The following is a 27,329-nucleotide window of genomic DNA, read 5'->3' on the forward strand; positions in this document are numbered from 1 at the left end:
AGATGTATACCGAGTTTGGAGTTTAAAACCGCGTCCCGGGAGGACTTTTAGCCCAAAGGTTGAATATGGCCATTAAAGTCGTTGTGCCTTTATATAAGTGTATCGAGGGATGTAAATATTTATGTACAAGTACATGTATTTATTATGGTAAAGGGCAAGACCAGCAAAGTAAAGCTGGTTTCCACCCAATGTGAGTTGTGAGTCACGCTGTATTGTGACATGTATGGCTTTTAACATTACGTAATTGCATTTTCGTGATCGCAAGAAAATAAAACAAGAAAAGAAAATCAGTGTATGCATATTTCATTCATACTCTTTAATATGATGGAGTATTAACGGGTAGTACTGACATGGACTTCGTAGAAATGCCTCATCAACAAAACACACGACACAGCGACATCACGTAAACATCATTTTAAAAGACGAATTTCAACCCACGGTTATATCTCATCATAAATAAATTATGGGCCCAAAGTGAGGTCTTGGAAAATAACACTCTGACTCTAACAGCTCTAACATGAGAATGAAGTACTCTATTCTAATAGCCTTTTGTCTCGTCTTTCGTACCTCCGTCCGGTCCGTTCGTCACGTAATCGGCTATTTCACCAATTTACTTTTTTTCGAGACTCTTTCTCCAAAACTTACTGAAGCGATATTTGTTTGAAATGTTTGTAGAAACCTTACCTAGCCAAAGGTCAAACTCAAAAGTTCGTAGAATTTTATTGTATGTCCCAGCACGCCGCAGAAGTTGTGAATACCACTCGCGCCGCTATCGCGCTCAGGAATCACATCCTGCACTGTGCCCAGGTTGGTAGATAAACTCCGAAGCATACCTCCACGTCCGGTTAACATCGCATTACATCTACTTTAATGTATTAGCTCGCAAAATAAAGCAAAAGAAAACAATTGGATGATGCACCAGCACACATATATGTGGGATAACTCCCCGATTAACCTCGAAACTTAGTCCCGTCGCTCTCCATCGTTGGCCAACACTTCATTTTGTACTTAACCAACGGCCGTGGGTACACCTGGCCCCGGAGGTCTAATCCGTACCAAACCGGGCTACACCGCGTATTTTACAGCTTCGGATAACACGCTTTCTTATTAACATAGGAAAAATAACGTCCTGGGGATGGCGTAGCGTATTCAAATTATTGGCTCGTTCTATTTCAACCTCAAAGGCCAGAGAATTACAAAAGGTACAGTCTTGACCCACGTGTTGGAACAGTAAAGGTGGTTTTTATTAAACAAAAACCAATGTGCATAGCGTTAGGAAGCAAAAAAGAGTGTTTTATTGTATTCCAGACCTTTGGTCCTGTATTATACGCGGCACGACAGTATACGACTGGTAATTTCCTATTCATGTTTTATGTAAGTGTGGCGGTTTTTGTTACAAATACTCAAACACAGAAATAGAAAACTTAATACGAGATACAGAGATAAAACTAGGAAACAGTTCATAAAATTATCGCACATATCAATTGTTAACTGTTAGAATTATATTTTCTTAATTACGCATGCGACAAACGCTGTGCGGACTGGTATAGACTGTACGCATATGGAATACTTGAAACGATGTGCAAGATAGTATATATAAGTTTCTGAAAAAAATATCATTTCTATCAGTCAAAAGCCATAAACCATGCATAAATGAATACACACGATATTTTTATTAGTTTATATTGTTCGAATAAATTTAACCTTTTCGTATGGAAACGGATCAAGTTCGCATAATTTTGATAGTCCCCACGACTTTTTCCGTCAAATTGAATCGACGTCCCGTTGGAAACGAAACTTTTAAAATCAAAATGTATCAAAAATTTTAATTTAGCTGTTTTACAGTTTAAGCGTTTGAACAGCTTTCAGCTGGGTAAGTAATCAGAATAGGGGTTGATTACAATGCGAAAAACGTGAATTAATCTTTATAAACGGTTTCAATTCAAAACACATGATAATCATATATAGTAAAGTGAATATTTGCTCAAATGATTTAAAAATTGTCTAATACATGACTGGATTATATACATGCATGTTTAAAAATGTCTAAAATAAAAAGATTTAGTTTCTTCGGCATCAAACCAAGAAAAACGATATTTTAGAATCTAAGTTATGTAGCTTCTAAAATATCGCGCGCATACACATGTATATATCTGTTAACATGGAAATGACTTTTCATTTTTTGGTTGATAATAAGGACAGCCTCCCATGTGTGCGTGTGTGAAGTGCATGTGGTGGTGTTTTGGGAGACTGTGGTATATTCGTCTTCTTGTATAGTGAAACTCTTGTCATTTTTATAGTGATATACACTGTAAGTATGTCACCGAAGACATCAAGCAACACACCCCGCCAGATGACATTTAGTCTGCTAAGACTGCCTATATACTATCATATACTATCAGGTTTTTTTTAATCTATTATAAGGAAACAAGAGGCCCAGAGGGCCTGTATCGCTAACATGGTTTGTAATGCCAAGTACTGTTGTGAATACAGGTTCATTGTTTCTTTTCTGAATGAATTTGAATATTTACCTCTAATTCCCCTATCAATCCCCACCCCTCCTGCCCCCAGGAGCTCAGAGCCATAATTTATACAAGTTCTATTCCCCTTCCCCCAAAGGATGTTTGTGGCCAAATATGGTCACAATCCATGCAGAACTCTAGGAAAGTAGAGATTTATAGGATTAACCTCTATTTCCCCTATTGGGCCCCGTCCCTTCTGCCCCGGGGGGGTCAGAGCCAAAATTTATACAATACAAGTTTTTGTTCCCCTTCCCCCAAGGATGTTTGTGGCCAAATTTGGTTACAATCTATGCAGAACTCTAGGACAAGTAGCGATTTATAGGATTTACCTCTATTTCCCCTATTTGGCCCGCCCCTCTTGACCCTGGAGCTATCTGATTGGTCCACTCGCTCCTAGGAGTCAATCAGAGAGCTTGTATCAAATCGTAGACGACAGACAAAAAATGGCCAAGATCGGTGATCATCTGTTCTGCATGACAATAAATGGAGCGTGAGGATGATCGCTAAGGGATACTTATGTGCAATTTTTTATAAGTAAGTGAGTTTATATTGAGGATCTACACTTCAGGGATGCATTCGTTGAATAGATGGCGATTTTATTCGGTCTGTCATTAGGGGAATCGTGACCTGATGATGAAGCGTGTAGAATCCTCGTAATTCAACTTTCGATATGAAATAAAATTCGCCCATAATCCCATCATATCATATGCCATAGTGATCAGTAAGGAATTGTCTTCAATGTAAGCTAAAAAATATTTAGATCGGATGATTTTTGTGGTGTTCAGAGCATTTTAAAATTAATTACCCCATTTTCTGGAAATGGGATACAGGGCTAAGTAAACAACCTTTCAGTATTTTTAGTATTTTTTTTTTTTTTTTTTTTTTGCGCGCGTCGTAAACCGGTGCTTCAACCATGATATGGCATACCTGTCTACACTGTGTGCGAAATACAGAACAAAGTCTATTACAATAAAAGACGAATTTTGTTTCTAGGCTTTGGTGAAACACTCTACTGTTCCGTGGGCAACTTGTATTTTTGGATTCTTAGCCACGAGTTGAACACCGAACAAATAGCAGGCTGAAACATCAGGGGCGTAGGCACTGTCACAGGCAGGGGTGGGTAGTTTGAGGGGCCGTTTACCAGGCACTGTCACAGGCAGGGGTGGGTAGGTATTAATGTAACCTTTTAATCTATGAAGAATATTTGATTCTATTACATCTGTTATATTTCCTATGAAAGTTAAGCAAATAATGCTCATAAATGTGTTTCCCTATATAAATTATGGTAAATTTGACCCTCTCCCATGGGGAAAATTCCGAGACCCCAGGGCCATGAAATTAACAATATTGGTAGAGGGCCTTCAATCTATGAAGAGTATTTCTGACAAACAAAATGATACTTTTCGTACGGAACCTACGGAAGCATAATGAGTTAGGTCCTAGATCCCACTTTACCAGGCGCGATGTATGTATAAGCACATAGCCCGTGCATGCACATCATTTTAGCTACGTGGGCTACGCGGAAGCTTAACCATTTGTTTAGAAAGAATGAGGAAAATCAAACAATGATATGATAGTATTGCTCAGCAATTTCAAATGGTGGAAATGAAACCACGATCCGCGGGGGATTTTCCCCGATAATGGTACAAAACATGCGTTCTTTGTAGACAAACGTAGTAAAACAAGTCACGTGCTTTATACTCATTCATACCATTGGTCGAAATAAATATGGAATTGTATTATGGGTAACAAGTGATCACATGAGTGTGTGTTTACTTCCAAATATGGTGATAGTTTGCTTGCCATTTCTTCAATATAGTCTCTGACCTGGTATTTATATATATTTTGGCCTTTTGACGAAGATCTTATTTTCTCTGTGTTACACATGTATGTATCTGTTATAAAACCTAAAGCAGGTAATTATATATATCAATATAAATTTAGAATTCTACGAATTTAGCCGGGAGTAGCCGATCTTCGCTGATCCTAGATTAGACGGTGAGGCCTATTGAATTGGTCAATTTACATTATATCATTTGTTTACCAGACGTGAAATTGACAGTTTTATAACTAATTTCAGTTCATTTTTTTATAATAAAACAGTACATATGTGCAAGTCAAAATGATATGCATACAATATTAATAACATTTTGGAGTCTAAATATTTTCAAAGCAATCAATTTTTCCGAAGAAATGGCAAGCAAACTATCACCATATTTGGAAGTAAACACACAATCACGTGATCACTAGTTACCCACAATACAATTGTATATTCCAGCCAATGGCATGAATGAGGAATAAAGCACGTGATTTGTTTTTACTACGTTTGACTACAAAGAACGCGTGTTTTTACTACAAAAATAGATGCAGATGTATACCGAGTTTGGAGTTTAAAAACCGCGTCCCGGGAGGACTTTTAGCCCAAAGGTTGAATATGGCCATTAAAGTCGTTGTGCCTTTATATAAGTGTATCGAGGGATGTAAATATTTATGTACAAGTACATGTATTTATATGGACAGGGCAAGCCAGCAAGTAAAGCTGGTTTCCCAATGTGTATTGTGTACCTGTATTGTGACATGTATGGCTTTTAAATTACGTAATGGCATTTTTCGTGATTCGCAAGAAAATAAAACATGAAAAAAAAAATCATTGTTTTGCATTTTTCATTCATTCTTTAATATGTGGTATAGTACGGTATGTACTACATGGACTTGGTACGAATGCCAATCACATAACACACACACACACATCTTTTTAAAGAATTTTCAACCCACGGTTATATATATCTTAATAAATAATTATGGCCAAGAGGTTGGAAATACACTCTGACTCTAACAGCTCGTAACACGCAGCTACAGCTACGATGTGCAGGATCACAATTTAGGTCACCTGAGTGACCTATTCTAATCGCCTTTTGTCCGTCTTCGTCCGTCGTCCGTCGTGCGTCGTACGGCGATTAACAATTTACTTTTTCGACTTCTTCTCCAAAACTACTGAACCATATTTGTTGAAATGTTGTAGAAACCTTACATAGCCAAAGGTCAACCAAAGTTGTGAATTATATTGTCCCAGCACGCGCAGTGTGAATACCTCGCCGCTTCGCGGCTCAGGATTCACAACCTGCACGTGCCCAGGTTGGTATACCGATGCATACCTCCTCTTCGGTTAATATCCATTACTTATACTTTAAGTATGAGCTGCAAATAAAGCATAATAAACATTTGAGGATGCACAGACGATATATGTGGGATAACTCACCGTTTACTCGAAACTATCCTCGCTCTCATGTGGCCACACTTTTTTGTTTACCATCGGCCGGGTACACCGGGGCTAATCGTACAAACCGGGCTACACGCTATTTACGCTCGTGGAAACGCTTCTTTTACATAGAAAAATATCGTCTGGGGGAGCGTACGTAATAAATATTTGCTCGGTATTCAACTCATGGCCAAGAATTCAAAAGTACAGTTGCCCACGGAACAGTAAAGTGTTTTACCAATGCATTGCGTAGAAGCAAAATAGATGTTTTATTGTATTAGACTTTGTCCTGTAATTCGCGCACAGTATAGACTGGTACACAGGGACCTGGCACGAACATTTTAAACCAATAGTATCAAATATATATAGTATCTATAATATATATATGTATACTGTTAGTTAAAAAAATCGTGCCAGGTCCCTGTGGACTGGTACATGTATTTTTGTTTGGAAGTGTGGTTTTTGTTACATATTCAAACAGATAGATAACTAAACGAGATACAGAGATAAAACTAGATTCAGTTCATAAAATTATCGCACATATCAATTGTTACTGTTAGAATTATATTTTCTTAATTACGCATGCGAAAACGCTGCGGACTGGTATAACTGTACGCATATGGAATACTTGAAACGATGTGCAAGATAGTATATATAAGTTCTGAAAATATAATTTCTTCAGTCAAAAGCCATTTCCATGCATACATGTATACACACGATATTTTATTAGTTTAATTGTTCGAATAAATTCAACCTTTTCGTATGGAAACGGATCAAGTTCGCTTAATTTTGATAGTCCCACGACTTTCCGTCAAATTGAATACGACGTCCCGTTGGAACGAAACTTTTAAAATCAAAATGTATCAAAATTTTAATTTAGCTGTTTACAGTTTAAGCGTTGAACAGCTTGCAGCTGGGTAAGTAATCAGAATAGGGTTGATTACAATGCGAAAACGTGAATTATTCTTTATAAACGGTTTCAATTCAAAACACACGATAATCATATATAGTAAAGTGAATATTTGCTCAAATGATTTAAAAATTGTCTAATACATGACTGGATTATATACATGCATGTTTGAAAATGTCTAAAATAAAAAGATTTAGTTTCTTCGGCATCAAACCAAGAAAAACGATATTTTAGAATCTACGTTATGTATACGTAGCTTCTAAAATATCGCGCGCATACACATGTATATATCTGTTAACATGGAAATGACTTTTAATTTTTTGGTTGATAATAAGGACAGCCTCCCATGTGTGCGTGTGTGAAGTGCATGGTGGTGTTTTGGGAGACTGTGGTATATTCGTTTTGTATCTTCTTGTATAGTGAAACTCTTGTCCTTTTTATAGTGATATACACTGTAAGTATGTCACCGAAGACATCAAGCAACACACCCCGCCAGATGACATTTAGTCTGCTAAGACTGCCTATATACTATCATATACTATCAGGTTTTTTTAATCTATTATAAGGAAACAAGAGGCCCAGAGGGCCTGTATCGCTAACCTGGTTTGTAATGCCAAGTACTGTTGTGAATACAGGTTCATTGTTTCTTTTCTGAAGGAATTTGAATATTTACCTCTAATTCCCCTATCAAGCGGCAGCCCCACCCCTCCTGCCCCCAGGAGGTCAGAGCCATAATTTATACAAGTTCTATTCCCCTTCCCCAAAGGATGTTTGTGGCCAAATATGGTCACAATCCATGCAGAACTCTAGGAAAGTAGAGATTTATAGGATTAACCTCTATTTCCCCTATTGGGCCCCGTCCCTTCTGCCCCCGGGGGGGTCAGAGCCAAAATTTATACAATACAAGTTTTGTTCCCCTTTCCCCAAGGATGTTTGTGGCCAAATTTGGTTACAATCTATGCAGAACTCTAGGACAAGTAGCGATTTATAGGATTTACCTCTATTTCCCCTATTTGGCCCGCCCCTCCTGACCCTGGAGCTATCTGATTGGTCCACTCGCTCCTAGGAGTCAATCAGAGAGCTTGTATCAAATCGTAGACGACAGACAAAAAATGGCCAAGATCGGTGATCATCTGTTCTGCATGACAATAAATGGAGCGTGAGGATCGCTAAGGGATACTTATGTGCAATTTTTATAAGTAAGTGAGTTTATATTGAGGATCTGCACTTCAGGGAGGCATTTGTTGAATAGATGGCGATTTTATTCGGTCTGTCATTATATTAGGGAATCGTGACCTGGGGACGTAGCGTGTACTTTTCCGACTAACGATTTTTACACGAATCCTCGTAATTCAACTTTCGATATGAAATAAAATTCGCCCATAATCCCATCATATCATATACCATAGTGATCAGTAAGGAATTGTCTTCAATGTAAGCTAAACAATATTTAGATCGGATGGCCGTTACCAGGCACTGTCACTAGCAGGGATGGGTAGTTTAAGGGGCCGTTATTTACCAGGTACTTTGATTTATCTCCTGGTACTCCTAACTATTCTCTGCATGATCACAGGCAGAATCCAAACCTTTGGTCGATAAGACCTTATGGTGTTTGTATCTGTGGAGTATTCTACGTACATGTATTCTTTAATTTTTGATCACAGACAATTAAATTATTAGGAAAGAACAACAAAAATCAGTATGTATTGTATAAAATTAGCTTGTATTGCAAATTACAAGATTGCACACAACACTTCCGTCAAAAAATAGTCTCAACCATATATAAACCATACAGAACTCAACTCATTCATTACTAACACACATTGATCACCATGGTGACACACCTATACCAATCCATCACCATGGCGACACACCCATACCTTTACCAAAGTGAACATTTCCATACATGAGAAGTTTCCAAGTTTGATATTTGAACACAAAATCCTGGTTGATAGATTCATCCCTCGAGCTCTTAGCCTCTCTGGTGCATGCTTGAGAAGGCCCTAACTGAACTTTACTTAAGTTCATCCATCTATAGAGTGGACTTAAAATCTTATAACATACAAGGTAACCCTACTACAATGTGGAAATGTTCAGTCTGATGCTAAACACCCATTTTCACATTTCGGAATTCTTTTTGATTGGATTTGGATTTCTCTCAGGCAAATTTCATCCTAACATGACATTTCAATATGCAAAGTAATGTGTTCTGTCAAACTTGTATAAATATGAAATTTATTCTTGATGATATAATCAATTTGAACTGATTACACATTGGGTTTCAGAATTGAGAGGAACACCCATGTTACATATGTGATTAGACATTTTGGAGTTTTGAATTTCATGCAAAATATTTCAGGAAAATAGATCTTTCAGATATTGATATATCAATATTTTATTATTGTTTTACGATACATACATGTATATAAATGTAGTTTATATATGAAAAACCTCCAATACTTGTATAGTTCTGAATGCCACACGCATACAGGTATAGTTCTGAATGCCACACACATACAGGTATAGTTCTGAATGCCACACACATACAGGTATAGTTCTGAATGCCACACACATACAGGTATAGTTCTGAATGCCACACACATACAGGTATATCTATAGTATATGTACAACTCCAGATTACACACAAAACCTCATTATTACACATGAATAACGTTTCTCTGATTCAACAGAATTTCATGAAAAATGAGGGAATTTTCAATATCCCTTGTCTAAATGAGTGAAAACTAAATAGCAGGTACTCTGTCTATTCCATTAATGCATTTAAGGACCTATATTTAGATTTGAAAGATAAATTCTATATCGTTGATGATGTGATTGTGACTCCAATAACTACCGGTAAGAAGATGTGACTAAAACTAAAAGTCTGATCTAATCAGTTAACCTATACAACACAACATACCATATAACAGGTATTTTGCAGGTAAACAATGGAAATTTACACTTAAAATAGGAAAATTTAACAAATCAAAATTTAAAGTATTAGCATAGTACTAGCATATCTATGTAATTTACAATCAATTCTTCCTTCATGCATCAATTGTTTTTTTTATATTATGTTGAAACCAAATTAAATATTACTGTAAAATAACTGGCGACATGTGTATGATATACAGGATATTTGTGACGATTGAAAACAGATCTATACTGCGTGTCTCTTCAAGTTTGTGAATATTTGTTTGCAAGCCTACTTTTGAGACATACATGTATACATTTGATATCTATGACAAAATGTATTTGGAGAATGTTCATAGAAATTATGGCTAAAAATCTAAATACATATATATATATAATTGACTGTTATCGCAAATTAATGGAAAAATAGCAATCACTTAAATTTGAAGTGGTATGCAGAATACAACCTGATACGTATAGTAATGATCGAAGGTGATGATGTGCTTACTATAATGACTGGATGGTTGGTTACATAATTACACACACACATACCTATAACAAATATTGCAAATAATATATATAATATATATGTATGGAGGAACAACAAAATAGTAACAAGAATTGAAATAATGAAGCAACACATTATATTCATAATGAACACCAAGGGAGACTAGGGGCACACATAACATAAGGATTATCTCCCTTTGTTTCAGGAGTTACTTCCCTTTAACTATTTGAACATTCATTTCATACAGCTTCTATGTAAATTTTCACTGTCTTTTACTATACTGATTTATTTGGTGCCAACACTTTTGCACTGTTTTCGATAAATCAAGACAGAGCTTATAGTCGTTTTGTCTGATCCAGTACAGAAAAAAAAAAAAAAAAAAAATTAGGAAAATTAACAGGTAACATGTTTTCATATTTTCTGATTTATATGTCAGAAATGAACATAGTAATCAAAGTGAAAGCACCTAAACTATTTCATCATCCAATGGCTAAGCTCATTTGAGAATGGTCTAAATCTATTTTCCTGTACTATAATAAAAAGTTCTAATATAAAAGCTCTATATGCAGAGTAACCAGATTGACTAGAAAATACCTGACACAATATTTCTACAGAGTATATTAGAATCTGTTTCCATGGTTACTTATTTTGTGTGTTAACTTATGTAACCAACAGTGTATGGTGTTACTCTGGCGCTGTGATCAACTGATGATCTTCAACATCTTTGAAAAAATATGAAAAAAAAAAAAATTTGGTGCAGAATATTGGAGAGGTAAATGGTAACAAGTAATTAAAGGGCAGATAACTGCAGGTCAGTCTAATGACAGCAATAAATAGTAGTTTACATACAGCTGTACACACGTTGGACGGTCAGATTCGGTGATGCATATCCCCCAAAAAGGAACATACAAACCTCCAGCCCTGCATTTATCATTAAAAATTTACACTGATAGAAAAATGTACAACATGATAATAAGGAACATTTTATCACAACACTCTCCGCTACATCATAGACAGCGGTGACTTTCACCCGCGAACACTTATACATATATCAGAATACCACAAGGTTCCAATATATACCCTCCCTCTTCTAGCATTGGCCAAAAAAGGGAATCTCTTTATTGATATCGTCACTGCTTTATATGCTGATAGAGAAGTACCAAGGTGATAATAGGATTTCAGTTGACTCTTCAGATAGAAAATGAGAAAATCACACCTTTATGTATGTTATATATCAAAAGAATAGAGTCCTAACAAGCTTGGCTCTACTACCTACAGGGGAGATCACTCTATCACTACAGAGCAGTGACCAAAACTATCCAAGCTATAATTATGACATAAATCATGAATGAACACGTAATGGCCACATTTGTATGATGTTCTCAGTCGATCTCATCACCACCAGACAGAGTGAAACTAAGGCAAATAGATCTGTGAGTTCTCAATGCTGTATTATAGATGATGTAAAACTTTCTACATTTATCATGTAGCTTTAACCATAATTAACTGATGCCTATAAGAACCTCTGTTGTTCCACATGCTCTAGTAGGACAGTACAATGTACAGTCAAACCTATAAGACAGGTAGTCATTATATACAGGTGGTCATTATATGCAGGCGGTTGTTAGAGTAGGTTTGATTGTACTATGAGCAGTAAATATTTTGAGATCGCTTAACTGTGGTCCCGTTGGAGAAGTATGTGATTAACATAGGATGTCACAGGACTGATGGAACAATTTACGGATGATAAAGTACGATGATAAAACAGATGGACAGATGGTCTTCTCTTAATACTAGTATGTGTCACACTTTTAAACAATAGTGGTCTGATCTACATCAAGTAGTACATGGTTTATGTTACTATGGTTACAAAGGCACACAACAGACGGTGGAAAACTCTCACCAATCACTGACCTTCACACCTATCAATGTCTTTATACATTGTATTTTACCTTTTCACTGATTTTTTTATGCAGATATAATCACCTTTAAAATGAATTTCTTCCCTTTAAGACCTTAAAAAACCTGAATTGGTCCTGTAAAACTTGAATAGGGTTGTCCCCTTCCATTCCCAAAGTAACGTCTACAAAGATGGCCACTGAAGGCTCCAGAAATTATACATTGTTGTAACTTATAATGTCCTGTAGCTGTGTCGATGTTTAGGACGATGTTTAGGACGATGTTTAGGACGATAAAACAGATAGGTCCAGCCCTTGTTTCTACGTCACAACATTAACGGAGTGTACACGGAACACTACATGGCTAACAGTGAAACACAAAACCTGACACATGAAACTGATGTCCGTCTACAGTGTGCATAGTCTATTGTATCAAATGCTGAATGTCAATAGTTCAGACTATAAATAGCACAGACTATAAATAGCAATGACTATATATCGCTCAGACTATTAATAGCCGAGACTTTCGGAGTGTAATGAAGACCAGGAGCAGTACTTTGGTCTGAATCCTAGCACTCTAATCCAGACACAGTAGAGTTAACACAGCCAATCAGAGGTCTTCTCTCTTTACCAAACTAGACAATCACTAGGACTGATCATTGTTCTTACATTTGGTAGAGGCACATTAATTTTGTCTGGAAATGGAGTCTCCTATTGTCCAGTAAATTGTTTTAAAGTCGTGTGACTATAATTACAGGCAGTTGCTAGGGTAACTGCCACACAATCCCACAGGTCACATGATCAGGTCACATGATCTGCTCACATGACTGGACAATGATCAGTCTAAGGTGTCGACAAAGTTCCTGGTCGTATCACACCGTGGTGGCCAGCTTGGCTGTGTTGACATCAGCGGGCGGTAATCTGCTGGAGTACGGGTCCGTGTAGTCAGGGTTGGTGAAGTCTGTCCGCGATGCACTCCGAAATGAACTTGTTCCGTATGTGTTGTATCCGTTTTCAAACCTAAGAAAAAAATTAAATAAACGAAAAATAAATGAATGTCCAATGACTCAAAATCCTTACAAGTCTATAACATTTTGAACTTTTGAGAACACATGCATTCACCAATTAAAAAATAAAGTGTTCTTGCAAAATTTGTAGTTTTGTTATGAAATAATTCAAAGAAAATAATCGACAAAAAAGGGAGGAAGACACAAAAACAACATGGCTTGGAGGAAAATTAGATTTTAAAATTATTTTCAAAAGATGAAACAAATTCACCAACATGTATATCCTAAATAAAGAAAACAAAACACAAAACAAACACAAAAACAAATAAACAAAGAACAAACAATACATGGAGCAGGACTTCGTTATTGAATCGACTGCAGAAAGACATCCAAAAGTTTGCTTGTTGATTTTAGAGTCATGGTCAAGCGTCCGCTACAGAAATGGCCCTGTAGAATACTTTCCACATGCAAGTGCTACATAGGTATATTTTGAATTATCAGTTTGAAAGTCTTGAATAACTGTATTTCAACTAATGACGGGCCAAGCTTCACGGAATGCCAAATCAGGGCCACACCCTTACCTCGACCGTGACAAATGAGGCGAGTAGGAAATGGTATTGTAACCATACTCAGATCTAACAAGGAGATAAATAAATGGTGTAAAGGGCCTGTACAGCTCACAGACAAAGGGACAAGTACAGACAAACAAAACAGGTCAAACGAAAAAACATATTAAAACCAAAAAGAAGATACTATACATTATTTAAAACTATACTATAATTTGTTCATTTCTTCCATGGTCATAAATGCTTCTTTACTAATATGTAATATATGTACAGTGGAACTTGGTTGATACGAACTCGGATGATTTGACAACCTGGCTTAATACAAAGTACTTTGCTGGTCCCGGCCGAATTCCCTTTTTATCTTTGTTTAAAGAACTTGCATAATTCAAATTCGGAAAACTCGAAGAACTCGGATAATACGAAGTAAATTTTGAGTCCGAATGACAAAATTCATACATAAAATGTTCTTTTAACTCGAAATGAGATTTTGTGGACAATAAGCTCGCCCAATATGCCGATTTTCTTTTCCATAAATCTGCCGTAGAACAGCATTTTGTTATAATTTTGCAACTACCATTGGCGATTTTGACATCTCTCTTGTTCACATCATTTTACGACATTGAACTTGTCTATCTTTACCAAGTAAGGAGATCATCAGAAGACATGATAGCTCGTTTAATTCGAATACTCGGATTTTTCTCGGAGTTTTATCTCAGTCCCTTGAGGTTCGTATTAACCGAGTTCCACTGTATATCTTTGATATATACAGTAAAACATAACAATACAGAATTTTGTCAATTATTCTTCCGAATCGATTAGTTTAATATCACGAGAAATTTTTACTGTTACAAAATATCATTAACCAAGAAGTAGATATCTTGATTTTCTTATCACTTTAATATATGTATAACAAAGCCAGCAACAACATTTACAGACGTGTGCCTGTCACAAAATATGTGTAGCAAAGCATTAAGAGGTGTATGTATGTTACTAAATAAGAAATTACTAAGTAATAAATCATAATTTTAAATGGCATGTTTGACAGTTTTACGAGCTAGAACAGTTTTGTGGATAAGACACACAACAGCAACTGCCTGACAAAGACAAAAAAACATAAATTGCTGTGACTGAAAGCTAAAAGATATCAAATTCCCAAGATGCAAATATTAAAAAAGATAGAATTAAAAAAAAAAAAAAAAAAAAAATATAATGACACCAATTTAACAAACTGTCCTGAACTGAAATTTTGCATTATTTTTTTTTATTACCACCCAATTCTTTCTTTTTTTTTTTATTTTATTCATTTTTTTTTTCCTTGTAAAAATGGTGACTGCTATTATAATTACAAAATAGAGATATTCATTCTAAATAAATCCTGTCTAGTTTTCCTGCCTGAAGATCAGCCAAGTCTGACCAACTGGCTCAGTTCTCTGAGCCTTGCCAGCCACGTTTGACCTGGAACCCAGGCCAAGTCTGATCAATTGGCACAGTGTCCTGCCACGGCGGCCTCCTTACCTTTCTGCTGGCAAAGCCTCGTCTGTTCGATGGACATAATCACTAAATAACGGCCCGCCGTTGTGATGATCGTAAGCATTAATGTAATTATCAGATGTGAGCGTCCCATAGCCACTGCTGTTTAATTTGTGTTCCTGTGTGATAAATAAAACACAGTGCAACAGTTTGGGTCTCAGTGCACACATTTATACAACATTCTGGTGACAACAATTTATCTATTTAATCATCGTCCAGAGTTGTCTCCCCTTAGGAACAGGCTACCTCACAGTCACACAGGGGGAGACAACTCTTAGTAATAACAGCTCATGGGGTGAGAATATGGAAAATTCAATCCATAAATTTCGATTTCAATAATAATTTTTGAAATGAAAAAAGGATTGTTAAAAATTTTGAAAGTGAATTCAACGTTATGGCATAAATTGTTAATGTTTCGTTCTCACCAGAATACAATACACAGCCATATAAAAACATTACCAACAAAAGCTCATCAAGCTAATTAAAGTGTATAGTTTTATAGTAGAATCTTTAGCAAATTATCAACAATATTAAGCAAATCTTGTAAGTTTCAATAAAAAGTACTGAAAAAAATATTTCTTAAGATTGTCACATTACAAACCAGTGTATTTATATATCAAAGGACTTCCTTATCTCATAAGTTCATTTTGGTTGTGTCTGACCTCTGACCTTAATTCAATAAGGTTGGGTTTATCTGAATGAATAAAAACTATTAACCAGCGATTAAAAAAATCACTATTAGTTACAATTAGAATTACAGTGAAGGAACAGAATAAAGACTTAAATCCACGATAAAGATATCAGTATAAGTAACAATTAGAATTACAGATGTGAAGAAAGTCTTTGATAGTGAATTATTTGAGTATGACGTGTTAAAATGACATATTGCTTAAGGTAATTAAACAACGGATTCGGTTGTTTTTGATGATAATGATGTTGATGATGATGATGATATGGATGATGATGAAACTTAAAGCTGCCACACCATGTGTATGAGCATGCTGTGATTAAAAAAGGTGTTAAAAGCAGAATAGGTGACAATTTATATCAAGTGGTGAGTGCAAAACAAAAATGATGATAAAAAGCCACAGTCTGGACACAAATCAACGAAGTGGAAACCATGAATGAATGGCATAGTCTGTACTCAAATCAGTCATGTGAAAATAATGACTGAAATGGCACAGTCTGTACAAAAATCAATCAAGTGGAAATGATGATTGAAATGGCACAGTCTGTACAAAAATCTATCAAGTGGAAATAATGACTGAAATGGCACAGTCTGTACAAAAATCTATCAAGTGGAAACAATGACTGAAATGGCACAGTCTGTACAAAAATCAATCAAGTGGAAATGATGATTGAAATGGCACAGTCTGTACAAAAATCAGTCAAGTGGAAACAATGACTGAAATGGCACAGTCTGTACAAAAATCTATCAAGTGGAAATGATGATTGAAATGGCACAGTCTGTACAAAAATCAGTCAAGTGGAAACAATGACTGAAATGGCACAGTCTGTACAAAAATCTATCAAGTGGAAACAATGACTGAAATGGCACAGTCTGTACAAAAATCTATCAAGTGAAAACAATGACTGAAATGGCACAGTCTGAATACAATTTGATTAAGTGAAAACAAAGACTGAAACAAATGACATCCTGGATACTTATCTGTCCAGAAAAAAAGTATTTTTATGAAAAAAACATCCCTGTAAAATGTAACGATGTCAAGGAGCCAAGGAATAACTCAAGTTGATTCTATTAGGGATATACAGGAAGATGTTGGACAAATCGTCATAGGAAATACTTAGACATGCACATTTAAGTTTTTTTGTTTGGGATATACTCTGCAGATACGAGGAGATACATAGAGATAATTTCATCATTTATTCTACAGCTTAGTTACGTAGTTAGATTGCTTTTTTTTATAAATCATTCTTTGTAGATGGTACGAGACAGTGAATTCAACCAGGAAGCACTTTCATGTTTCACGATGTATCATGTTACTTAATACAGTCAAACTGTCTGTCACCATTCCATCACTACAAATCAGTAAAGCACAGCACAACAAACCACCTGCAGGGTTCACTCCACTATCCTCTTTGATCACACTCACCACATATCACACCTGTTATCATTGTTTATAACCATGATACACCATTGTAAGATAGTTTCACCAAATCTTGATAAATTTTGCCCAGCTGTTTCCACGTTATCCATAGCAATTATATATATATTTTTAATTGTAAATACTTAAGTGATTAAATTTATGGACATTGATAGAAGATGCAACCCTGACAATTAATATCAAAGTTATCCCCTCTCGGTTACACTGTGAGATGTTCAGTCGTACTTAGTTTATTCATCTCCAACACAGCACAGCATCATATACAGGCACACAACAAGCCACATAGCACATTAATTGTGAACATTGTGAGATGTGGTTCTGACTATCTGTGTCTAATACATAACAACATCCAGTATAACACAATCTCTGCCAGAACGTTTATTTGGGAGACTCTTATTGTTAAGTATTTTATGTCAAAACTGCCATAGCGCTGGGATAAATTTGCAAAACCTCAATTAGCTGCAGCAGTTTAGTTCATTCTTAAAGGACATCTTTAATTATTGTGTTGAACGACTGATCCAAACATAAAACTTCATTCTGATGCATCATGAACGCAAACAACACCACTCATACAGTCGTGGAGAGCAAATAAAACCACTCATACAGCCGTGGAGAGCAAACAACATCACTCATACAGCCGTGGAGAGCAAACAACACCACTCATACAGCCGTGGAGAGCAAACAACACCACTCATACAGCCGTGGAGAGCCAGTCAGTCAAATCCGCTGGACAAAAAGAGGCCAAAACAAACCACAGTACAGGGTCCACAGATAGGGTAGCCAGCCAATACAGTCACCTGGAGCTGTCCAAACCACACAGAAACCAGGCACCACAAGGTATAAGCCAGCCAATACAGTCGCCTGGAGCCATCCAAACCACACAGAAACCAGGCACCACAAGGTATACCTGTACATAGGAATGGGCACAGTGCTGCCAACATGGCCGATGAGGTAGCGTTGAGCTTGCACATTGTAACATATCTCGACTTGCTGCTAAAGGTCGCCTTGGTAAAGTCCGCCGACCTCCACAAGAGGTCAAAGTTCGCTGTCCTTGTTCAGAAGGTGACATTGGTCTTTGTTTCTGGTCACATGGTGTCATGGATTGCTGCCCGAGGATACAGGGGGTAACAGACCTTCGTACATGACCATAGGTCGCTACAGATCGCTGTCCCAGGTCACACGGAGTCATAGATCGCTGGCCATACGGAGGTATAATGTGATAAATATTCTGATTGGCTGACTGAGCTGGCAAGGTTCTGATTGATGGGGCCATACAGAGCTGGTGTTCTCTATTGTATGTCGCCTGAGTGGAGAGAAGTGATTGGAGGAAAAATGTCACATGACATTCATATATCGTCTAGTAAAACAATCGGCTTTCACACAGACATATTCAAACATTCATAGGTCAACTGGACAAAGGTCAATTGGACAAAGGTCAACTGGACAAAGGTCAATTCGATGAATATCGACTTGACAAAGGTCAACCTGACAAAGGTCAATTGGACAAAGGTCAATTGGACAAAGGTCAATTGGACAAAGGTCAATGGGTCAAAACACACTTGACATTTATAATTCATTGAATAATACAATGGTAATATAAATACCAAAGGTCAAGGTCATTTATTTTTACATCATGTATAAAAATTAAATGGGTTGAAAGGATTGGTTAAATAGGAACTTAACAGGTTGAACAATGGGAACTGGTAAAGTGAGAAAAGTAAACTTTGTTTAAACAAAACCGACCAAATTTAAATTGGTTGACAAATGCTAAATCATAGGTTTGTAGTAATTAATAAAAATAAAACATCAGTAGTCCAATGGGAAGGAATTGTAATCAAAAGGCACCAATAACAAAAACATCACCGATAAAAAGGTAAGTCAGGGAAAATGTCACCAGGTAAACAAGTACAGGTAGGTAGACAGGTAATCTTACATAGTTATCATATATCACCACACAGGTAAAACAGATGGGTAATTACAGGTAAAATATCATGTACAGGTACAGTATTATGTATTAATAATTCAGAAATGAAAATTAGAAAGATTTCTTCTCTTTATTGATTTGTTATAGATTTATCTTACCAATAGTAATGATGTGATTTTGACATGATTTGATGGTAAATGTCATTAGCAATACCTATTCAAGGGCAGATAACTGCGGTCAATATGAAAACAGCCATATCATTATCTTCTTAATCTTTAAATAATCAGGACGAACAACCTTATAAAATCGAAAACATTAAAAATGGCCAAAATCCTCCAAAGATATGTTCAGTATTAAATGATTTTACAAATGACCAACCAAACCTGTGGTTAGTACTTTACAGATACTGTAATAGAGAGTCAGACTTAATCTGGCCATAATTTGAACATTCGACAAACAAACTGCCACCAAAATCTCTAACATTAATGAGTCCTACCTAGCATAGCTTGACCACTACAAAGCAATTAATCAGTAAGTTAATTATCAATTTGGCATTAAAGCTAGGATACCGTTTAATCTACCAATAAAGCAAGCAATCAAGTTGTTGATAAAAAAACATCCACTCCAAGTCCAACCACCAATAAACAACAATAATTGTTTAAATCAAAACATCTTAGGATGATCTGTAACTAGATTGAGACTTGTGTTGCTAAGCAACCAAAAGATGACATGAAATATGAGAATACTGAAAAAAGTCAAAAGATTGGATGAAATAGATAGTATTTCCAAAAGAGGGTGAAGTAAACAAGTTTTAAAATCAATTGATTAGATCACACGATTTTGTCCCTCCAAATAGCATTAGACTAGTCCAGATCAAAATCAGGACAAGTCCATTCAGCTATAAAGGGGGGATTATTAGTAGAATTGGAGGAGAGATAAATGGAGAACAGTTTGTATACACCATGGGTTATACTCTGTCATACAATATCTATATATAGAATAATTCCAAAGAAACCCCTTTGCAAAAATGGCGGTCTACCCAACATTAAACTGCAGCTTTAAATTAATTAATTTAAATTATCTTCAGCCATATTAAACCTAAAACGTTTCACCTAATGTTTAGATTTTAATCATACTCATGAGGTTTGAAATTACAATCATATCATTTTTCCTGCATGAATAATGTCTAACTTCTTTCCTTTTCATTTCTACCAAGGTTTATTTTGTGACATCACTGGAATCATATGGATCACTTTTTGATATTTTAATTTGCAATCTAATTGAAAGTTTAAACAGCTTACATTAGAAAACAATTGTCTAATAATTAATTGACTTTACGCGTTTTCATTGATAAACAATGATTATTTCTGCAAATTAATGATTAATTAATCATATTTTAATTAACAATTAAGTGATTAATTAAAGCCCTGCTGACCAGACTTGGGTAGACCTTTGGTAGTATAAGCTGTAGAGAAAGTGAGAGACCAGAACCTGTACACTTACATTACAACTGTTGTCCTCAATTGTACTCACAGTACACTGCGCTTTACCCTTCAGGAGAGGGGAGACAACTCAGTAAATCATCAAACACAACTTATTCATACATTAATCAGTTAATAACTTAGGATATAAATTTTAAATTATGATACTGAAATAAACATATGGTTTTATTGTGAGTATTAAATGTGCAGGGGGAATAACTTTTGTCTTTGAAACACGAATACATGTACTGTGTGACTTGTTCTTCTAGAACAACTTTGAAGTGCCATTTAAATGTTCATAAGACACATAAAATAAAAACAATGAGTCTCTATCATTTGAAAGGGAGATAACTCAACAATAAGGATGAAATCAATTATTTCTGGACCTTTTTCATTGAAGGGGAGATAACTTTTGTATACAAGATGGGAGGTAATCTGAGTGAAATAAGATATTATCCCTCTATATAAGGGGAGATAATTTCTACAAATAAATCTAGGTATCAGCCCTAATCTATGTAGACCTCGGCTCACCTTTTGTCCATACAGATCCTCGTAATCAGTGGGGCAGTGGAAATTTAAATCCTGCCTCCATTGGTCCATAAGGGTGGATTTTGTAAAATCTGAGGGTGACTCGGTTTTCTCACGTTTTTTAATTTCAGTGTTACTGTCTGTTTCAGCGTAGGAGTCTGAAATAGAAATGGTGCTTACACTGCTCACAAACTCAACAAAAGCTTCACTAGACCGTGACCACACTACACATGTACAAATTACTGTATGCTTCACTTGACCGTGACCACACTACAAATGTACAAACTTACTGTGTTCAAGTGAAGGGGTTCAGATTTTAAATTAGACACAAAATTCAACTGTTTTAGTAGTGAAAAATAAAATTGTCTTTTATACAAACTTTTTTTTTACAAACTTTTTGAGATTCTATAATTTGTTGATAAAGTTGAGAGCAAAAGATAATAATAGCATTATACTAGCATTTACATATGATAAAAAACATTACTCAAAAACATTTTTGCTAGTACTGACAAAACACTTTGGTCATTCTGAACATTAGAGTGCTCAAAGGGGAATAACTCTTACTAAACAGCCACCATATAACTACTACATTTCCATTCATTAAGGAAATGTGTTGTGTGTGTGTAGTTTTGAGTTTGTGTTATAGTTGTAGTCAATGTTCTGCTTGAAGGTTCTCAATACAGCTAATGATAACTAATGACGACATTTTCTACGGTGTATAATACAAAACAAGTGTTTTCTATGTGTGAATACAAACCGCTTTAAATCTCATATTTATATACATAAACTTAAAAACATTTTTTCTTATTTCAATAAAATTATAAAATATGACATAATTTTTATTCACAAGATAAAAAATTAACTGAATTAAAAATACACACATTAAAACTAAGGGTTTGTGACTCACAATTCACGTACAAAAAGCAAAATAACTATACTGGTAAAATGTCCAGTAAAAGTGTTTCTATGGTTACCTGAGTCTGAAGCCTTGTATCGATGATATATGACGAAGACGATGACAATGAGGAAAATAAGAGCCACGCCTCCAACAACGCCCCCTATGATGTATGATAGCGGCAGGATATCTGGAAAGCAAGGGAGATAACTCTTAGATAAAACCACCTACTGTTAAATTTGTCTGTAATTGGGTTAGGTTAGTGTCCCCAATCTGTGAGGTTATGGTAGGTACTTTAAAATCAATTTATAGCCATCAATTGATAAAGTTAAATAAGCTCTGTAGCTCTTTTGTTTTGTGACTAAGAGGTGGAGAGATCATAAACAATTTTCTGACACTAAAACCACTTTCTATGACCTAGAACAATATGGAGGATGTTTTGTTACAAACACAATGCTGAATGAAGTATCCTCTGATACAGCTTACCATATACAATTCTGGCCGGTGGGGGAGATGAAATGGTCCGCGCGACAGATGACAGATGACAAAGCTGTGATTCTTTAATGTGTTAGTAAGTTTACTTTTTTTTTTGCATATTACCTCAAAATTCACAATTACCTTAAATTCTAAAAAGTTACTTATGTACAAACCTATACTTACATCAGCCCCTAATTCACAAATAAATTAAATTTATTCTTAATGCCTCATATCTATATTTATACGCACATATAGGCCCCACTATTTTACAGTAAGCTTCAAAACTCTGAAAACATGCCTGGTGTTTATCCAACGTTATTCTGATTCACTAACAAATAACTCTCATTGTTTCATCAGAGCCATCAATAAAGAGAAATATACATGTAAGCCCATCCCAAGATTCCATACTGATAGTGGAGGGCTTATATGCAATCAAAATAAATTCAGGGAATTTCATCAAATGACTTAAATAACACATGACCTATATGTCCTATGTGCTAAACACTGGTTGCATGATGCAGTGTTGATGGACTCACATCAAGTCGGTTGAGAGTCTTATCCAATCAAATTTGAAGAAGGTTGAAAGTTCAAAGAAAGTTGACTACTCGACCTTGATGGGTTCTCTCGCTGCTAAACTAATATGATCAGTTTAAATTTAGGTACCTGCAGGTAAATTGATCACATTATTGTTAAATATAAAGACGATACCTTTCTCTAGCAGATTGATAGTGATGAGGTCTGAGCCACGGGCGTTCTCCACGCTACAGTTGTATTGACCAAAGTCACTCTCCTGGACCTGTATAATCTGTAACATGTGTTTCACTCCGTCAGCTAACGGGTCCTCCATCTCCGAGTACCGTCCCGACTTAGCATACACTATCTCCACGTTATTTCTCTCCCATTTAATTTTGGTGGGGGCGGGTACAGAGCGCACCAGACACTCCAGTTTAGCACTAGCCCCTGTGGCAGCATACTGGTTCTTGTTACTAAGTATCTTTGGTGGTCCTATAAAATAAGTTTCGTTATGATTTATTTTCAAACAAGACAAGGAAAATTTTGATTCTTAACTCCACATTACTGAAATTGTATATGAATTGTACCTAAATTTCGTAAAAAATGTCCTGGATATTGAATTTAATTTTTCCGCAATCAAAAATCACTAGAATACATTTTGTAACCTTGAGGTGGGTGTCCTTGAGTTAGTAAAGAATATGTCCTTGAACTTGGAAATTATAATTGATTTAAGCGTGTCCTTGACCTTGATAAACATTTCACATACCTTTCTGTAGTAGTAAGATTTCCCTGCTGACCTCATGGAATCCAGCGACCAATGAGGTTGCGGTACAGATGTAGGTACCAAGGTCACGAGCCTCGACCTCTGGGATGTGAAGAGACGGGGAGGTACTTATAGGGCTATAGTAGTCCTGTTTAGTCCACAGAATGTTTGGCTCGGGGTTTCCCTCAGCGTTACAAACTAACGTGGCTGGATCACCCAGGTCAACAGCGACATGCTGTGGGGCTCCGATAAACCTCGGACCATCTGTCAAAACGGAAAGGTGAAAAGTATGAGATTCTATTTCTCACATTGGAAGAAAAAGCACAGCTCAATTAACTGTATTTAATTATACCTAAGCTTAAGCTTTTACATAATTCCTTGTATGTAAAGTTTTAATCAGGTGAGATCTCTATAATTATCAGAGAGAGAGAGGGACAGCTATGTTAGATTGTCATTATAACTGAACTTAAAAATTACCTCAAATAAGATGCAGACAGAAATATGAAAAGAGTGTAGGTTTCTTTATTAATTTCTTTTGCACATTAATTGATTGCTTTCACAGAACTTTGTGTAATAATTTAACGAAAGACTAGTTCAAATTTCTTTCTATTAAGCAACACCTTATTTGTTTTAATTTTATAAGTGCCCTGAGCTCTTATTGGGTCGGCTACGTTATAAACATTAATTAGACTGTAAGTTGTTTTAGTTTCCTGGTTTGTATGGAAATATAAAAAAAATATTATGTGTTAATTACACATAAAACAAGAGGAAGGCAGGAGTATCATTTAGATACTAACATTGTATGTGCAGTATTTCATTGGCTCGTGTACTGCCAACTGCGTTGGATCCCTCACACGTAATCCTTGACTGATGGAAGTCACGTTTGATTGACGGAATATCCAGGTAATTCTGATTACTCCCCGCGATTAATACCCCGTCATGGAACCATCTATCAAACAAACCAAAGGGTGTTATAAACATTTAAAACAAAACTTAATCTCAAATCTAGACAAATGATTAACTTGAAATGATCTTCAAACAATATCCAGATTTGCTGCTACATAATTTAACGTCATGTGACTCATTTTTTCATGAATTGTGAGTATGTAAGAAAAATCAGAAATAAATGTTATATTGCATTCACAATTTTTGTTTTCTTATTTTTAACATGCATAATAATCTGTACAATTATCTTACTTCCACTGAATGTCATATGGATTGGCGGTCCCTGTACACGTAAACCGTACATAATCGTACTCCCGAATCTGTCGACTGATGTTATGGGCCATAGTGAGGCTTGGAGGATCTGTCAACCAATTAAATTAAAGGAAATTACATATTTATACTATCAAACAATAACATATTCTCCAATATATTTTGTATTTTATTTGTCAATCATTCCTGATAATGAAAACCAGAATTGTAAGAATCACTTAGCCTTTTCATGTTATGAATCTTAACCAAAGCTTTGTCAGATACCTACATTGTACATCCAAGATGGCGTGAGCTTTGTATGGTACTCGAAGGGCCGGATTATTTGCCCTACATTCAATCTTTTTCCCAGCATCCTCCTTGGAGGCGACTATAGTGACGACGCTAAGTGTATCGGCTCGTTTATCGGCCCGTGTCATCGTACGTGAGAACACGTTATGAGAGATGCGTACACCCTCTTGGTACCATGTGATCTCTGCCCCTGGCTTTCCGTTGTTTGCCTGACATGAGACGTTGGTCGGTGAACCCTGAATTACAGCAATCGTAGACGTGTCTCCCATCTGTGGTGGGTCAGGTGGTACTGTCAACAACAATTTGTTACGGGGGTTCTGATTGGTGAAACAAAATACTGCTGGAACAAAGTATCTGTAACAATCTTTTTTCTATTGATTTTTTTTGTTTTTGATTTTTGTATATTTTTATAAATTATTTGTTTTACCAATTTCCAAAGGCATCAATCATAATAGTTCTTAATATATATGTTGAAGTTTTGAAGCACTTGATAACTGAATTAAAATAATCATATAAGAATAAAAGTGAAATGAAATTGTTGATAAATCTGTATCCTGATTGGTCATAATTAAGATCAATATTACTTCAGTTATTCTGGTGTTGGTTTCCCATTAGCTGTGCAATCAAATGTTAAACTGATTCTGATTGGTCTGTAATTCGGTGTCTAACTGTTAAACTGATTCTGATTGGTCTAGTTTACCTACATTGTACATTCAGTGTGATTTTGTTGGTGATGATGCCGTGTGTCTGCTCTGTAGCCGTGACCTGACAGCGATACTCTCCATCATCCTCCAACTGTACATCAACAATCTTCAGGTTGTATTCCTCTATAAAACAAAACACAGGGATTTATAGTCTCAAATTGAAAGAGAAAAAAAAGAGAAAAAAAAAGAATTGGGAGAGTGCCAGGGTGAAGTAGAATGAAGAATGTTTATGAAGAATATATATAATAAGTAAAAACATTTTATAGGGTAAATAACAAATTAACCAATGAATGAAAAGATGAATGAATAAAGTAGTACAGGAAAGATAGACCGACATTAGTAATTTCATAATGAAATTAACATAAAAATAATTATTGTTCAACATTACATAGCATAACACGTATCAACACCACATAAATAGCTATTTTATTTCATTTAAGGATGCGGGCCAATGTTAAGGATTCTTCCAGCTTTTACCATTCTTGCCAATCTTTAGTAAATTTATTAAGAGTTGCTCTCTATATATATGTTTTTGAACATCCTTAATAGAGTTTAAAAGAGACATCACTTTTGAGAGTTACTTCCCCTTGCCCATCAAATCATTTCACTGGAATTTTCAATCTTTTGCTGGTTTAGAACTTTTAAGCTTTCAAAAATGGACTTTTGATGCTGCAATAATGTAGATCAATGACAGATTTTGTAGGGACTACGTTATTACCATACATGATGCTAACTCGTAACTTCTATTTGATGTACACCATCCGTTTATTGATCCAACCCACATATATCTATTTACACATCAATCTATCGCCACTGTAAAAGTGTCGCTCAACATGACATCTAACATAAACCTTTTTTTTTTTTACATTTCATTAATTTTTTAAACAGTCGAAGACTGACTTCGTTTGAGAACAGGATATGATAGCATTAACTATTGACGATTGATTTTGTCTTTTAGCCATCAATAACTCCGACCATTTACTGCGGTGACATTCAGGTCAAACAATGTACTCAAATCTAAATGATTTATAGAAGGTTTCTTTTACCAAACCCATTCAACTGTATCAATAGATAATTTAAAGGGACCAATCAGGCGTAAAAATGTTTTTTTTTATGACCAACTTTTGTAAGAAACTAATATGTTTGTAATGTTGAACAATATGATCTGTAAGAATTGGCTATTTGATATCCTAATGTTGATTGAAGTTAAGTTTATAACACTACAATATATAATGACATGAGAATCAGATATAGGCACCACAGGCATCAGAAACTGGTATCAGAAATGCTACAGATATACCT

At 35.7% G+C, this 27,329-nt stretch overlaps 1 protein-coding gene across 6 annotated transcripts in view; it reads right to left on the reverse strand.

The window, feature by feature from the left end:
• Positions 1–8,395: 8,395 nt before the first annotated feature.
• Positions 8,396–27,329, reverse strand: part of LOC138317611 (kin of IRRE-like protein 1) — a 224,807-nt gene continuing 205,873 nt past the window's right edge. For 5 of the 6 annotated variants that reach the window (XM_069259394.1, XM_069259395.1, XM_069259393.1 and 2 more), the window contains 11 exons: positions 26,028–26,150; positions 25,304–25,612; positions 25,018–25,126; positions 24,618–24,769; positions 23,824–24,084; positions 23,253–23,549; positions 22,147–22,257; positions 21,176–21,330; positions 20,667–20,714; positions 15,099–15,232; positions 8,396–13,030 (listed from right to left, as the gene is read on the reverse strand). In XM_069259394.1, the coding sequence (XP_069115495.1) occupies positions 12,883–13,030; positions 15,099–15,232; positions 20,667–20,714; positions 21,176–21,330; positions 22,147–22,257; positions 23,253–23,549; positions 23,824–24,084; positions 24,618–24,769; positions 25,018–25,126; positions 25,304–25,612; positions 26,028–26,150 (1,847 nt within the window). In that variant the 3' untranslated portion in view covers positions 8,396–12,882. The remainder of the gene's footprint in view (positions 13,031–15,098; positions 15,233–20,666; positions 20,715–21,175; positions 21,331–22,146; positions 22,258–23,252; positions 23,550–23,823; positions 24,085–24,617; positions 24,770–25,017; positions 25,127–25,303; positions 25,613–26,027; positions 26,151–27,329) is intronic. The other variant, XM_069259398.1, reaches the window with a different exon arrangement.

Source organism: Argopecten irradians, chromosome 3 (genome assembly GCF_041381155.1).
Source record: "Argopecten irradians isolate NY chromosome 3, Ai_NY, whole genome shotgun sequence".
Taxonomy (NCBI): Eukaryota; Metazoa; Mollusca; class Bivalvia; order Pectinida; family Pectinidae; genus Argopecten; species Argopecten irradians.